General features: G+C 53.1%; 4 protein-coding genes across 4 annotated transcripts; 1 reads left to right on the top strand and 3 right to left on the bottom strand.

The window, feature by feature from the left end:
• Positions 1 to 137: 137 nt before the first annotated feature.
• On the bottom strand, positions 138 to 1619 carry COL26b_010016 (uncharacterized protein; the record flags this gene model as incomplete). The annotated part of the gene is made up of 1 exon (XM_053182728.1): positions 138 to 1619. The coding sequence occupies one exon, from the start codon at positions 1617 to 1619 to the stop codon at positions 138 to 140; it is 1482 nt and encodes a 493-aa protein (XP_053033362.1).
• A 1127-nt stretch (positions 1620 to 2746) lies between these two features.
• Positions 2747 to 3712, bottom strand: COL26b_010015 (uncharacterized protein; the record flags this gene model as incomplete). The annotated part of the gene is made up of 1 exon (XM_053182727.1): positions 2747 to 3712. One exon carries the CDS (start codon positions 3710 to 3712, stop codon positions 2747 to 2749), a length of 966 nt encoding a protein of 321 aa, XP_053033361.1.
• A 5585-nt stretch (positions 3713 to 9297) lies between these two features.
• On the bottom strand, positions 9298 to 10513 carry PAD1 (phenylacrylic acid decarboxylase; the record flags this gene model as incomplete). The annotated part of the gene is made up of 2 exons (XM_053182726.1): positions 9298 to 9455; positions 10117 to 10513. 2 exons carry the CDS (start codon positions 10511 to 10513, stop codon positions 9298 to 9300), a joined length of 555 nt encoding a protein of 184 aa, XP_053033360.1.
• A 596-nt stretch (positions 10514 to 11109) lies between these two features.
• FDC1 (Ferulic acid decarboxylase 1) lies at positions 11110 to 12698 on the top strand (the record flags this gene model as incomplete). The annotated part of the gene is made up of 3 exons (XM_053182725.1): positions 11110 to 11942; positions 11995 to 12109; positions 12159 to 12698. The coding sequence occupies 3 exons, from the start codon at positions 11110 to 11112 to the stop codon at positions 12696 to 12698; spliced, it is 1488 nt and encodes a 495-aa protein (XP_053033359.1).
• Positions 12699 to 14254: the final 1556 nt, after the last annotated feature.

Below are 14254 nucleotides of genomic sequence, written 5' to 3'. Positions count from 1 at the left end.
GTTTAATTATCAAATGTACTTTACAGTACTTAAGATTTATTCCTGCAAAGTAATGCTCTAAAGTCCCACGACGCCGTCCAGTGTGCTGTAACAGTAAGGAAATAATCTATCTATGGTACAAGGAATGATACAACTGCTTATGCTCTTCCGTTGGGGTGAACAAACTCAAACTCTTTGTATGGAGTCTTGACTAACTCTTTCTCGACCCAAGCCGCTATGCTATCGACAGCATCTTGGGGGCTGTCCAAGTGTGATTGAAAGAAACCCTGCAACAGTGAGGGCGTAAATGTGTTGTCTGGTACGTGGCTGGCGAATTTGCCAGCCAAGGTGCGAATCTCATCCATATCCAGGAGCGACGTGCTGCCCAGGTCGGGCGAGAACATGCGCACAAACATCTCTTCGGCAGACTTCTGGCTGATGTTGCCGAGGAGAACTTTCATGTCCACTCGTCCCGGGCGGACTAGCGCACTGTCGAGTTGTTCGGGTCGATTGGTCGTCATGATGACGATGCGACCTTCTTGTGATCCGACACCATCCAAGACGTTCAGGAGGCCTGAAAGCGTGCAGTTCTGCGAGTGGTTGCTATCAGGAGAGTGAGATCGGCCGCTTCCGCTTGTGCTTTGTTGGTTGGCGCGGTCGACCCAGACGGCGTCAATGTCTTCGAGAAGAACGACGCAGCGCGGTGGGATCTCTTGGAACATCTGCTCAAGATCTGCGTCCGTTGCAACACTGGGTACCTTGACTTCATAGAGATCTAGACCAAACTCGCCGGCGATGGCCACTGACAGTGAAGACTTTCCAGTCCCAGGGGGGCCGTAGAAGAGATATCCTCTGCGGTAGGGCATGCTGCGGCTCTGGTATCTCATCTGCGTCTTGGGGTCGAGGTAATTCCGTATATCGGCCAAAAGATCTTGCTTGACTTCATTGTCAAAGTGCACGGTATCCAGATGACGCAAGGGTTTCCGGGCTTTCGGCTTCCAAGCCAGACCATAGCGATCCCGGGAGTAGATGATGACGAAGTACTGAGTCTGTCTGTCCGCATACTCGCGGCACGTCTCGATGAATTTTTGCACCGGCTCAGCAGACCATCCGAAGCAGCTGATGGTCAGTTCCTCGCCGCCAATGCCGTCGTAACTCGGGTCGGATAACGAAGAACTGAAGTCTCCAGCCGCGCGTGTGACGACAAGCAGATTTCTCTCATACCAGAGCCAACGCGTGTCCCAATGCGGAGAATACTGCACGGCATGCTTCGTCTTCTTCAGCGCAGCAGCTCGATCGGCGCCTCCACGACCGACCTCGGTACGGCCGGTGAAGGATCGGTAATGTTGAGGCCGGTTGGCAAAAACCCATTTCACGACGCTGCGGTTGACCGGATCACCTCCGGGAATTGTGACGGAAGCAAGGAAGAAACGACGGATGCAGCCATAGACTTCGCGCCAGGCGTGCTGCAGGAACCGCCAGGCCGTCGGGATAGTCCCCGCGATGGCGATGAGGGATCCGATTTGCGTGATGTCGAGCTCGGACCACCGGGAGAAGACATCTCTCATGACGCCGACGCCGTGAACCCATGGATCCAGGAGGGCGTGGCTTGCGCCGCCGACGTGGAACTGATGGGACATGGCGCCGTATGACTCGGCCTAGGGAGGGTTGAACGTCCAATAGGCCGGCGAAGGGCCGGCTGCCGCCCCGGGCAGGGGTGCCGAGGTTCGGAGGCTCGGGGGCTAGAGCGCGTTGTTTATGCCTTGATGTGCCGGCCCCGGCGGAGATGAATGCAAGGAAATTGGGTGCAAGAGACGGAAAAGGGCGAAAACTAATGCATTGTGGATGAAAGGAATGACAGGAAAGGGAAGTAAAGGGGTGTACAGGGCGTCAGGACGTCAGCAATGAGCTCAACGTGTAAACATTTCTCAGGGACTCAGAAAGGTTTTTCGGTAATCTCTAGGCGAGCCACAAAACTTGAGCCACTTACTTTATCAGCCACATCGCTTCCAAGGTTCACTGTCGATAAGATAAGATGAGAGCTCTGAGAGGGTAGACGGCCCGAGATAGTCCGAGAAAGATCAGCTATCTCAGGCCCCGAGGTCCCTTGATCCTTGTGATTTTCTCGGAACTTCGGGGAGTTTGGGGGTGAATTTTCCCCCTTCCCGTTCCCACTCGTGGACCAACCCCTTTCTCATCCTCTGCCTTGATTTTCGCTGGCTACTGAGTAAGAATCCGGGTAAATCTGAAGACGCAGTTTCTTTTTTCGATAACTGGCAACTGTGACGTCTTGCTGCCAGTTACGCCAACTTTGCAAGATATCGCCCTCCCCAAGTTGAATGTTTTTTATCTACATGACTTTGGAAATGATCTATGTGATGGCCTTCTGACGCACGCACTATTTTGAGCCGCCCGCGCCTATCTCTGCTACCCCGGCACCATCCTGGCACATTTTATGTAAGCGTAACCGCAGCCCGTCTCAGCTAAACATTTGCAGATCATAGCTCGGCAAGTCAACTCTAAACTCAATCCACATTCACGGATCACGCAAATCTTTGAACTTGGAACGAAATGTTTGGTGATGCTGAAAAAGTGCATGTACTATTTTGGTTGCTCGGCCGGCCTCTCAGAGCCGCCTCGCGGCACCCCGGCGCCAAAGGCCAGAGGTGCACAGCTCCGAACTATGATACAAAGAAGTTTATGTTTGACATGGCATATGTACGCTGTTTTTTTCTGTCTTTCGTGGACTGGTTCCGACGACTCCAATTTACTGGACGAAGCGGGACTTTGAAGCCCAGCCGAAGGCCTCAACCTCGCGCTTGGACATGGCCTTGACGCTCTCGGCGTAGTCGCTGGTGCCGTGGGAGGGGTCGGCGTCGGTGGCCTTGCAGGTGGCACCGGCGTTGTAGTTGCCAAGCTTGCCGTTGACGGCGGAGAACTTCTGCTTCTCGTTGGTGGTGGCGATCATGTTGGTAGCGGCCTCCTCAGTCCAGCCGTTGATGAAGTCACCGTGGGAGCACCAGGCGGGACCGCAGGCAAGCTTGAAGGGAGCAGTGCCGGACCAGCCGTCGGGGAGGACCTTGCGGAGGTCGTAGCGGATGGAGAAGCGCAGCTGAGGCATGGACTTCATGCCGCTGGGGCAGGAGCCTCCGCGCTTGGTCTTGTAGCCGGTCTCGAGGGTGTCGACGTTGACGCACTGGGGGAAGTAGAGGAGCTGCTGCAGGTGGGTGCCACAAGTCGAGCTGGGGAAACCGTTGGCGTCGAGGGAGCCGCCGCCGCCGTTCTCGCAGGCCCATGAGACCTGGGCATCGGCGGGCATGGCAGACTCGGTCATGGCGGTAGCATCACCGGCGACCATCTGCAGGTTCTGGGGAATGGCGACCTCAGCGGGGGTCTCGCCGAGGTTGTAGTAGGCGCTGAAGCGCGAGACGGGCATGGGCTCGTAGGTCTTGCCGCCGTCGGTGGTGTAGAGCGGCGTGGGGATCCAGTAGACGGAGAGATCGTTGGGGTTCTCGGCGTTGGTGCAGCCCTTCTGGAGCTCGGCGCTGGTCTTGGTGTTGATGGTGACGGCGTCGGAGCCGAAGAAAGAGTGCAAATGAGACTTGTCGTACTGGCCCGGGAAGACGATGGGGTCAATGTTCTTGGTCATGAAGGGAGTGGCGACGTTGACCTGGGTGTAGGCCTGAGCCACACCGGCGAGCAGGCCGGTGGCGAAAAGAATGGAAGAGGACATCCTGTGTCTTGTGAAGTGAATGAACGAACGTTGGATTAGACGAAAACGAGAGAACGGAGGCCGACGGTCAACCTAAATGAATGAAATGGAAGCTGGAGAACAAGAGAACTGGAGTCATGATAAGAGTTGGATGAGATTTCACCTTAAGTACTCAATCAACGATGTTATGCTATTGCCTACCTACACGCACAGAGGAGAATATGTGATCCAACCCCTTCTCCTCATTAATTTCCGTCCACGTTTCGCGCCTTCGTTGAGAACAGGGATGCTTCCGAGTGGGAACGGCGGGAAGCAGCGGAGAATTCGGACAAGGGCAGCACCACAATTGATCCGATGGCAGGTTCACGTTGATTGGACAAACTTAGTAGAGCAGCAGTGAAGACACTAGTGTCCGGGCTACTCCGCCATGTCCGCTTTAGGAGTTGCGAAACAAGAAACCGTCGAACGGCCTATGGATCTGGCCCCTTAATCAATCTGACAAGAAGCGTAACTGTGTTTGTCTTTTCGGAACCGCCAAGATCGGTTGACATGCTCTCGGTAGCGGACATTTTGCTTTGTTTGACCTGCCAAGAGTGGGCACACTTCCGTATTCACTCGACCTGGTTGGAATTGTTTGCAGATGCCCCCTGTTTCCCGTATGGCCCCAGTTCCTATTAGAGGGCAGTGATCCAAGGCGGCTGAGACGGATCGAGCAGCGCTTAAATATCCGTCTGGTCCATTTCGCCTTGGTCGGCGCCCTAGTTATGGGGTTCCAATGGCCTGAGAGGTTGCGGTAGGCGCCGGGGTTGCATCTCGTCTGATCCTAATTGCGCCGTTGGCTGCACTCACCACCTGCAGCCCCGTGCACCGCCGTCGAGACGAACATCGGCTCCGAGGGTGCATGACTGCAAATCTCGCCAGGGGTTGTGATAAGCCATGCAAAATGCTGCCCATACGTCATAGACACAATGTTTCGAGTAGATGCAAGCGCAGCCGAGACGGGGACATTCCGACCATATGCTTGAATGGGCGGTAAGAATGATCTTCATCTAGGTAGGGAAGGGTAACGGCACAACCGACCGGCCTCGGAGGAGCCCTTGACCTTTGATGCGGCTACAACTTTTTGAGGCTTAGTCGGCTAAAACATGCGAAAGCGAAATTCCATCTGGTCGGGTCCATACGATCGGTCCAGCCTGTAGCGTAATGAGAAGGACCAGCGCACTCGTCAAAAAGCGTCTAGCGTGCTAGGATCGGGATGTGGTGCTGTGCCGTCCCGTTGGTCTTCTGCGCGCGTAGTGAACTCAACGGAACATAGAGGGCGCAGTGGGCTTTTCCTTCTAGAACTTTGTTAGTAGCGCATTCAATGCAGTGAGCAACTTCAACACAGGTTCCCCATGCGCAAGAAAAATATCGAAAGCAAAGTGTCCTTCCAAATGATGGTTGCGGAAGCAAGTTCCCAGCGCTTCTCTATGTGGCTTAGGAAGTCTCTGCTCCCACCGGCGGCGTGTTCTCAATTTTTGTTGAAGCGAAGCATCAGATAGATTGTCGACAGGGGCCCCTGGTCAATGCGGCTTTGACTTTGACGTTCTGGACTGATAGGGATGAACTCCTCGAACCCATCGAACCTATTCGTGCACGATCGAATTTTCTGTGATCGTACGTGTACAGTCTTGGCTTTTGGGCCGATCAACTAGGGTTGGGATGGCCAATATTCGGCTCTAGTTGACTCTACATGGTGGGCATTCATCTCGTGTAAGCTTATCGGATGTTGTCCGCTAAGGTTTCTATTGTTCAGATCTCGGGAAGTGGCTGCTGTGCTTGGAAAACTAATGCCGAGGCAATCTCCTGTAGTGTTTTACAGATACAATGTTGTAAAGATGGCCACATTGCGAGATGGAGTTCGTAATTGATCTGCGGTTCCATGTGGGCAAAGAGGAAAACATAGTCGTCATCCACTTACCGAAAGTCCAAGGCATGCTTTTCAAGGGGGAATGAAGGCCAAAAAGGGAGAATGGCCTTGGTATTTTGAGACTTCAATGGCAGATCGCCTCCCTCTTGCGAAGCCGCATCTAGTTGAATCCAATACCTAGCTCAGTATTCTAACGACCTAGTGTGTCGTTGGTTATCTACGGAGTGTCAAGTTAGCTTGAGATTTCCGCGCCATGGGTCATGCTTAACATCGACTGACGCGTCACCACTTAAGCTTATCCCCGCGTTCGGCCTCAGAGTCCGAACATTTCTGTTACCAATAGGCGAGAAATACTAAGGTGGTACATTTGTCTAAATGATCCCCAATCAAGCAACATACGTGATCTCTGCTTAAACCCCAGCAGTCTACAAAACCAAATATGATGCGCCGTTGATGATTGCCCAGCCACATTTGGGTATTGCGCTCCTTTTGTTCTCCAAAAGCAACCCGAACCATATGGCCAATATTCTAAATCACTGCCCAAATGTTGCGGTTCAACCTCAGCCGAGCGACCACGAGAATCACGGCGCCAAGAACGAGCGTTGCGCCTGTCCACATAGATAATGCCAGGTATCCTGAATGACTGAGAATTTGGCCGCTGATTGGTGGGCCAACAAGTGCACTGGATATCCAAAAATCAGCATTTACGAAAGATCTGAGGCGTTGAAGAATAGCTCACGTCACCGATATGGATCCCATCATGAACCCGACCGCGAGACCTTGGCTTCGGTGGTGGGCAATCTTGCCGACACATGCTCCTTGTAAACTCATGACAGCCTGGCGATCAACGAGTCAGTGAATCTGCCGGAAACTTCCAATAGGGAATACCATACGCCGGAGAAAAAGCCATACGCCAAACTCCACACGGCCAGGCCGCCGAGAGTCGTGGCGGCCGTCCAGCAAAACCCGACAATTCCGGCAGAAAGAGTTGCGACCGCGCACATATTGAAATGTCCGTAACGATCTGCAATGAGGCCCGGAATGACTCTGCCAAAGAAAGAGGCGGCATTGAGTCCGGATAGCAGATAAAAGGCAGTGGAGGAAGTCAATCCCTGGGCGATGCCGAAGGCCGATACGTAAAAGAGAGGTGTGAAAAGACCAAAGTACCCAATTGCAAGCCCGCCGCACAAGAGCATGAAAGACTTGTTCTTGAGAACGGAAAAATCCGTTTGCTTTTCAGATTGTGTGTCGTTGGCCATAGCCTGGTCAGCTTTTTCGTTGCTATCGGATGCGGGCTCAGAGGGAGAGACTGGGGATCTGACAGCGGGTGCATCGACGACCGTTAGACATGCGATGCAAAGTAATGGAATCATGGTGAACGCGATGGCTCGCATTGTCCAGCCGAAGCTGATTTTTCGATGGTTGAGAAGTTGTTCAAGCATGATCGGCCAGATGATGCCCCCAATGGAGGAGCCTCCGATGGTGAGGCCGAGAGCTAGACCACGGCGGTGGGGCATGCGACGGGAGACCACGGCGACTGGCGGGCAGAAGATGAGGGACATGCTCACGCCGAGAAGGACGCCTTGGGCCAGAAAGGCTTGATAGTATTCCGTGCATAGAGATGTCATGAACAGTGCGAGGAGTTGCCCGATACTACCGACGCACAAGAGGATCTTCGAGGATATCAGTACCCTGTTCAGAGGCATTCAATGATGCTAAAGAAGTCCGTACCGTGGGGCCGACCCTGTCGCAAAGCATCCCGGACACGGGTGCGCAGAGGTACAGAATGAAAATAGAGACCGAACCAATCCATGATATGTCGGATTCGGACTTATCAAAGTACGATTGGTAGTATTCTTGGAAAACACCGAAGGCATTAAGAAAGCCAACTGTGCAGAAGAGTGAGAGAGCTGCACCGAAGACAGCGAGCCATGACCGGAAACTGACTCCGTGTTAGTGGGCAAGGGTGTCGGGAACGATCCGGGAATAAGGCACACACACCTGTCGTAACCTAGCGGAGGCCGAAGTGCGTTCATGATGATTTGGTGATGAAGGCACCAAATAACTCTTGAGCTGATTGTAACTTCTTAGTGATTAATCCGAAAAGTTCTCATGATGGCGATATCACTTATTTAAATCAAGCATCGCGTGAGTGCTCAATGTGCTAATCGGGCGCAGTAGCGAGGTAGCGTTAGCTTAGCCGCGGATAATCCGCGGAGATCGATTCATCCTCCGTAGAGCATCCACGGACGTCCTTGTCTCAACTTCCCATCAGCATTTCCATCGTCCTTGGCTGACTTCTTTCACTATCCGGCCACAGCCCATTGAAATGATGAAGCGTAGCACAGCGTCACAACAGGAAAAGCCTCAAAAACGGCGGCGGCAGCCGCAGGTCTCGTGCGACTCGTGCCGAAAGAAGAAGTTGAAGTGCGACCGTGGGGACCCTTGCTCAAGCTGCCTCATGCGCGGGTTGCCCTGCACCGGACAGCCAACGCCGCCAAAGACAGCCGCAAATTCAAGGTGAGATCCGCCTTTCCACAAAATTGTTCATTATTAACGTATAGAAAGCCCCGCCGTTGTTCATTATTAACGTATAGAAAGCCCCGCCGTTGCAGTGCAAAGCCCGCAGAACGATGACTCCATTCTCGGCCGGCTCCGGAGGCTGGAGCAGGCTGTATTCGGCTCCGGGCCCACTGCGGCCAACGGACCTTCCGCGGAGCAAGCCTTGATAACGTTTGACTGTCACGTTGATGATATGGAAAACCGAAACGTTAGCTCTGTCGTAATGGGCTCTCGGAAGCCTTCGCCACCCCGCTCATCGACAAGACCAGTGACGATCAATGAGAGGCAGCAGACAGCGAAGTTCCTTGACTCCACGTTCACACGGCATGGCCTCAACGTGAGTGAAATGGTTCTTAGGATGCTTGGTCTCATGGGAGGGCCAACGGATGGGACTTACGGCGTTCAGCCGAGACAGATGAACGTCAAGTACCCCCGTAACATCAATGACGACGCCAACAGTCTTGCCGACGAAAACATCGACCATCCATCGGATACGGCGACGGGAATTTCATGCTTTCTCCGACGAATCCAGCTCGCCGAAATCACCCGTTCCATCATCGATGCCAGAACACCCGGCGCTCCTGATGCAGAGATTACAAACTACGATCAAGTCGCCCAACTTGATCGCCTGTTCGCAGATGCCCTCGCAGAGCTCCCGGAGTTCCTACGTCCCGACGGTCCGATTTCACCTGATGCGCCTCCACATCTCCACCTCCAGAGAGATGTCGTGCTGCTCGGCTTCCACTCCAGACGTGCCAGGTTGCACAGACCTTTCCTGCTTCACGATGCTCAAGACGCAGCTTATGAGCGCTCACGAGACATCTGCCTGAAGTCGGCCCGGACAGTTTTGTCGATTGCCATCCGCTTGTTGAAGGGATCACAGAAGAGAGAGCCCATTCGTGCATACAATGCAAGAGCCATGGGCCGCCGGCTGGGATGTGTCATAGGACACATGTTCATGGCATGCACCATTCTTGCTTTGAACGCAGGCTTCGACACCAGTCGCGATCAGCAGAGAGGAGATGCGCCAAGCGATGGAGCGATCACGGATGCCACAGCAGAGACACATGCTGAAGTTGCACATGCTTGTCGTGCTCTAGCATCGGCGGGAGAAGAGTCTGCTGTTGCGGCGAGGCTAGTTCGGAATTTGGCCTGCGTGCTCCGTAAGTATCGGATCCAAGGTGTCGACGACGTTGAAGGGTCGGAATCGGAGCATGCTCCCGAGCCCGCTCTTCCTGATACCCAGGACGGCCCTCTGGCCTTTGGTAAATACTTGGATATGGGAGACATGACCTTTGGCGTTGATTACGTAGGGATGTTAAATGATGATCTTGGCTTGGATGGGCTGTGGAATGGGATCACAGGAGACACATCAACGGCATATGGTTGGGATCAACTGTTCGCAGGTCTGGATACATATTGTGGCCAAACATCGGCGTTTTAAGTAGACTTCTGCTATTCAGGCGGGTAGCGGGCATACCTAGACGACAGCAGGGGGGACAAGGATATGGATAGGAACAGGGACTACGGGGGACGACGAGGGTGATGAGCATAGTAGAATTATTAAGATGCGGTAAACTATTTAAGAATAACATAGGTTCTCTTCCCGGTTAGTTAGGTGTATGGGCCTCGATAGCATGATTCTTCAAATGCGCCGCCCGTGTCACATCCGCAAGACAAGTCAACGGGTATCAATTTCAAAGCTTTTCTCTTGCTTGACTCTAATGGCACAATATCATACAGATTCTAGTTTATCAATTAGACGACGTCTTTCCCATCCCGTCCCATCTCTCAAACGCCCTCGAATCCAAATCGAACAAATCTAGTAGCCTCCCTACCATCTGATTGAGAATATCATCAATTCCCGATGGCTTCGTATAGAACCCCACAACAGGCGGCGCAATAATCGCCCCAGCCCTCGTCACTTCCAACATGTTCCTCAGATGAATCTCACTAAACGGCGTCTCTCGCACCGAAAGCACCAGCCGCTTCCGCTCCTTGAGACACACGTCGGCCGCCCGTGTAATCAGGTCGTCGCAGATGCCTGCATTGATCGCGGCCAGCGTCTTGACGGAGCATGGGGCGACAATCATGCCGTCTACCCGGTAGGACCCGCTCGCTATCGGTGCGGCGAGATCGTGGGCGCTGTAGGCGTGGTCCGCGAGGGCTTTCACCGCGGAAGGGGTGTAGTCTGTCTCGTACTTTATTGTCTCGGCGGCCCACTTGCTGATGATGAGATGGGTTTCCACGTTGAGGCGACGGAGGGTCTGGAGGATGTGGATGCCGATCTGCGCGCCAGTTGCGCCGGTGATGGCGACTATGATCTTTTTGCGGGGGTAGGTGTCTCTCATATTTGCTGCTTGGGCGTTGAGAAAGTATTCAAAAACTTGATGAGCATATGTGTACCAAATTATACTTCAAGATTGAATAATTGCAGCTGATGAAGGGGCTTGCTTATGTGTTTGAGGATATTTGTTGACTTCTGCTGGATATGTCCCGATAGAGTGATGGGGTCCTGGATATTTATCAGGATTCACCGGCGCTCGTTCGGAGAGCCGGTAGTGACCTCCTCGAACGACGAAAAGTCCGAGACCCGCAAGATCGGCATCATCGAACATCATGCGCGAGAGCCAAGGCCAATCAAGCTTTCTGGACTTGCTCGTAATGGGGAATCTCATGATCTCGGGGAAATCGGAGTGGACCTTGCCTCGCACTTCAGTCTCTCGGCGAGTTCGGCCCCACATCTTCCCTCCTTGCCGGCATCCGCAATCAAGATGACCACGAGATATAAATGATGGATGCTTGGCTGCGTCAGTGGTATTGTTGCAAGTCAGCATCATCATAAAGTAAAATCACAACATCTTCATCATTTCAAAGAACATCTATAAATCAAAACTTCATACAATCTCACTACATGTCTTCGACAAACCCGCAAGACCTCCCACACATGAACTTCCGCTCCTTCGTGGAAGCCCTCAAAGCCGACGGCGACCTTGTCGAGATCAACGAAGAATGCGACCCCAACCTCGAAGTCGGCGCCATCATCCGCAAGGTCGTTGAAAGCGACGAGCGCGCCCCACTCTTCAACAAGCTCAAGGGCCAGGATGACAACGGCCTCTGGCGCATCCTCGGCGCGCCCAACTCCCTTCGTGCCGACCCCTCGCAGCGATACGGCCGTCTGGCGCGTCACCTTGGTCTTCCACCTACTTCGAGCATGGAGGAGATTCTCGACAAGATGGTGGCCGCCAAGACCACGACGCCCATCCCTCCCATCGTCGTCGAGTCAGGCTCCTGCAAGGAGTTCCGCCTTACCCCCGACCAATTCGACCTCACGAAGCTTCCTGCCCCGATGTTGCACCAGTCCGATGGCGGAAAGTATATCCAGACATACGGGATGCACATCGTGCAGTCGCCGGATGGGAAGTGGACGAACTGGTCCATTGCCCGCGCCATGGTGCACGATAAGAACCACCTGGCTGGTCTGATCATCGAGCCGCAACATATCTGGCAGATCCACCAGATGTGGAAGAAGGAGGGCAAGGATATGCCGTGGGCGCTGGTGTTTGGCGTGCCCCCGGCGGCAATCATGGCTGCAAGCATGCCATTGCCTGGAGGTCTGTCAGAAGCGGAGTACATTGGCTCGCTCGGTGGCGCGGCGTTGGAAGTTGTGAAGTGTGATACCAATGACCTTTACGTGCCAGCGAACTCGGAGATTGTGTTTGAGGGTGTCTGCTCTGCGACGGAGACGGCGCCCGAGGGACCATTTGGCGAAATGCACGGGTAAGTGACCGATGGTCAAGGGCTGGCATGTGAACTTCGCTAATGACGACAGATACGTTTTCCCTGGCGAAGCCAGACCCCAGCCAAAGTACAGAGTCGATCGCATCACACACCGAAAGGACGCTATTCTGCCCGTTTCCAACTGCGGTAGACTCACCGACGAGACAGTAAGCCTTGCCTCCCTCTATGTATCCAATCAGACACTAACACGATAAGCACACAATGATCGGACCCCTCGCCGCCGCCGAGATTGGATTCCTCCTCAAGTCCAAGGGCGTCCCCATCAAGGAAGCCTTCTCACCCTTCGAGTCTCAGGTGACATGGGTCGCTCTCCAAGTCGACACCGAGAAGCTGCGGGCAATGGAGACCAATGCCAAGGACTTTTGCAGGACTATCGGTGATATTGTCTTCAACGACAAGGTCGGCTACACAATCCACCGCCTCGTCATCGTTGGCGAGGATATTGACGTGTACAACTTCAAGGACGTCATCTGGGCGTTCTGCACGAGGTGCCGTCCCGGCTTGGATGAGTATCACTTTGAGGAGGTCCGCGGGTTCCCGCTGATTCCCTACATGTCTCACGGAAATGGGGACAAGCACACTGGAGGAAAGGTCGTGTCGGACTGCTTAATGCCTACGGACTACACCACCGGAAGGGACTGGGAGGCTGCGGACTTCAAGGAATCTTTCCCCGCTGAGGTGCAAGAGAAGGTTTTGCAAAAGTGGGAGGCGATGGGTTTCACGGAGAGGAAGTGAAGTGTCAAAGATGGATACATTGCATGTTTTCTAGAACTTTGTAGACACTACTAGACAATAGAAGATAAACGATAGACCTTTCGCTGGCTAGACAAGTCAAAGATTTCCATAGGGAACGAGCTGGGACCTTAATACTGATGCCATGCTTTGTTGAAGACCATATCCAGTGCCTTCAGGCATGTGCGTCTTTATCCTGGTGCTAGACCTTTTAACTAAACCACCAATGACTGTAACAACATTTGCCTCATGCTGAGGAGGTCTCTTAGTCCCCCGTATGATGATACACAGCAGGCAAATACGGCAAGCACCTGCCAGATGCAAGATAAATGCGTTTCTCATTCGGCATGAAGCCAAAGGGCTTTTAATAGGGATCTTTTAATTATATTTAGATGATTGGCAGAAATGAGTCGCCAGAGAAATTCTGGTCTGACATGATGTAGTCAAAGGCGCCAAGAGGTGACATGTCGAAGTTGAAAGGAAAGGACCAGTCGTCCGTACCCATATTCCAGAAGCTACACAGTCAGTTTCTATATTCAACGTCACCTCAGATGAGAACTCACCTATCTTGATATCCTTGTTGAGCTGGGTTTTGATCAGAGTTGTTCTCCAGTGGTGCATCGTTTGTGTTAACCGCATCTTCATTGCGACCTCGGGAGGTCAAGTCGCGATCCGCTAAACGCTGAAGAGTCTGAAGAGCTTTTAGTGCCTTCTTCAGAGTGTCGGATAGATGCCCCGAACTATCAGACATCGAATCTGGGTCAGTATCCGAGAGACTTGTGATCATCTCGTCTTGTAGGGTCCGCGTCTCCGGTAGGTACCTCGTTTCACGCATCAGACTGAGCAATAAGACTGAAGTGAGCCCATTATGAATGAAAGCCCAAGAACGTCTCGCGTGGCCCGTAATTGTTCTCAATCGGACGTATGCTCGAACACTGCGCCGGAGTGAGTCTCGAAACTGTTCCAGAATGACAGATCGGTCAGCATCATCGAGCTGCCTAGCGTTAGAGCTAGAAATGAACGGTCGACAAAGAGTAGATACGACGAAGTTCTTGTGCAGTTCGAAAGCGTAAAACTCCTGCAGTTCGCGAATTGATTTCCCTTTTTGTGGATCAGTGAGGTGTGGTGACAGGGAGATCTCGACTGAACGCATGTCATCAAGCATGGCCAGCGGTTGGCTTGGAAGGCTCTCTCGTGAAGATACATGACGTAATGTGACGTGACATAGCCAGTTCATTGCTTCCAGATACGATATTTTGCCATTGATGGGAGGATTTGTGAGAGGTAGTAGGTCTTCTTCGAAATCCATCTCATGAGACGCTGGCGGTCGACCGAAAGCAAGTGCCAGAAGAGCATCTTGCCAGACGATGGCCAATCTGTAGTTGGTGAGGCTGGGTTCGTCAGAGAATCGTGGATAATTGCGCCTACCTCAGATACTTGGCCTCTTCTGGAGGGATCAGTGCAGGCACCAAGCGGTCGGGTTTCTTGTGGATGCTGAGGCACTGGGCGAGACGGATTGTGGTTCCTCCTAGAACCCATGCTGCTTGTGGTTTCATGTC

Source organism: Colletotrichum chrysophilum, assembly GCF_026319265.1.
Source record: "Colletotrichum chrysophilum strain AFK26 chromosome Unknown scaffold_102, whole genome shotgun sequence".
Lineage (NCBI taxonomy): Eukaryota > Fungi > Ascomycota > Sordariomycetes > Glomerellales > Glomerellaceae > Colletotrichum > Colletotrichum chrysophilum.
The sequence above is the reverse complement of the archived record's forward strand: the minus strand, read 5'-3'. Positions and strand labels throughout refer to the sequence as shown.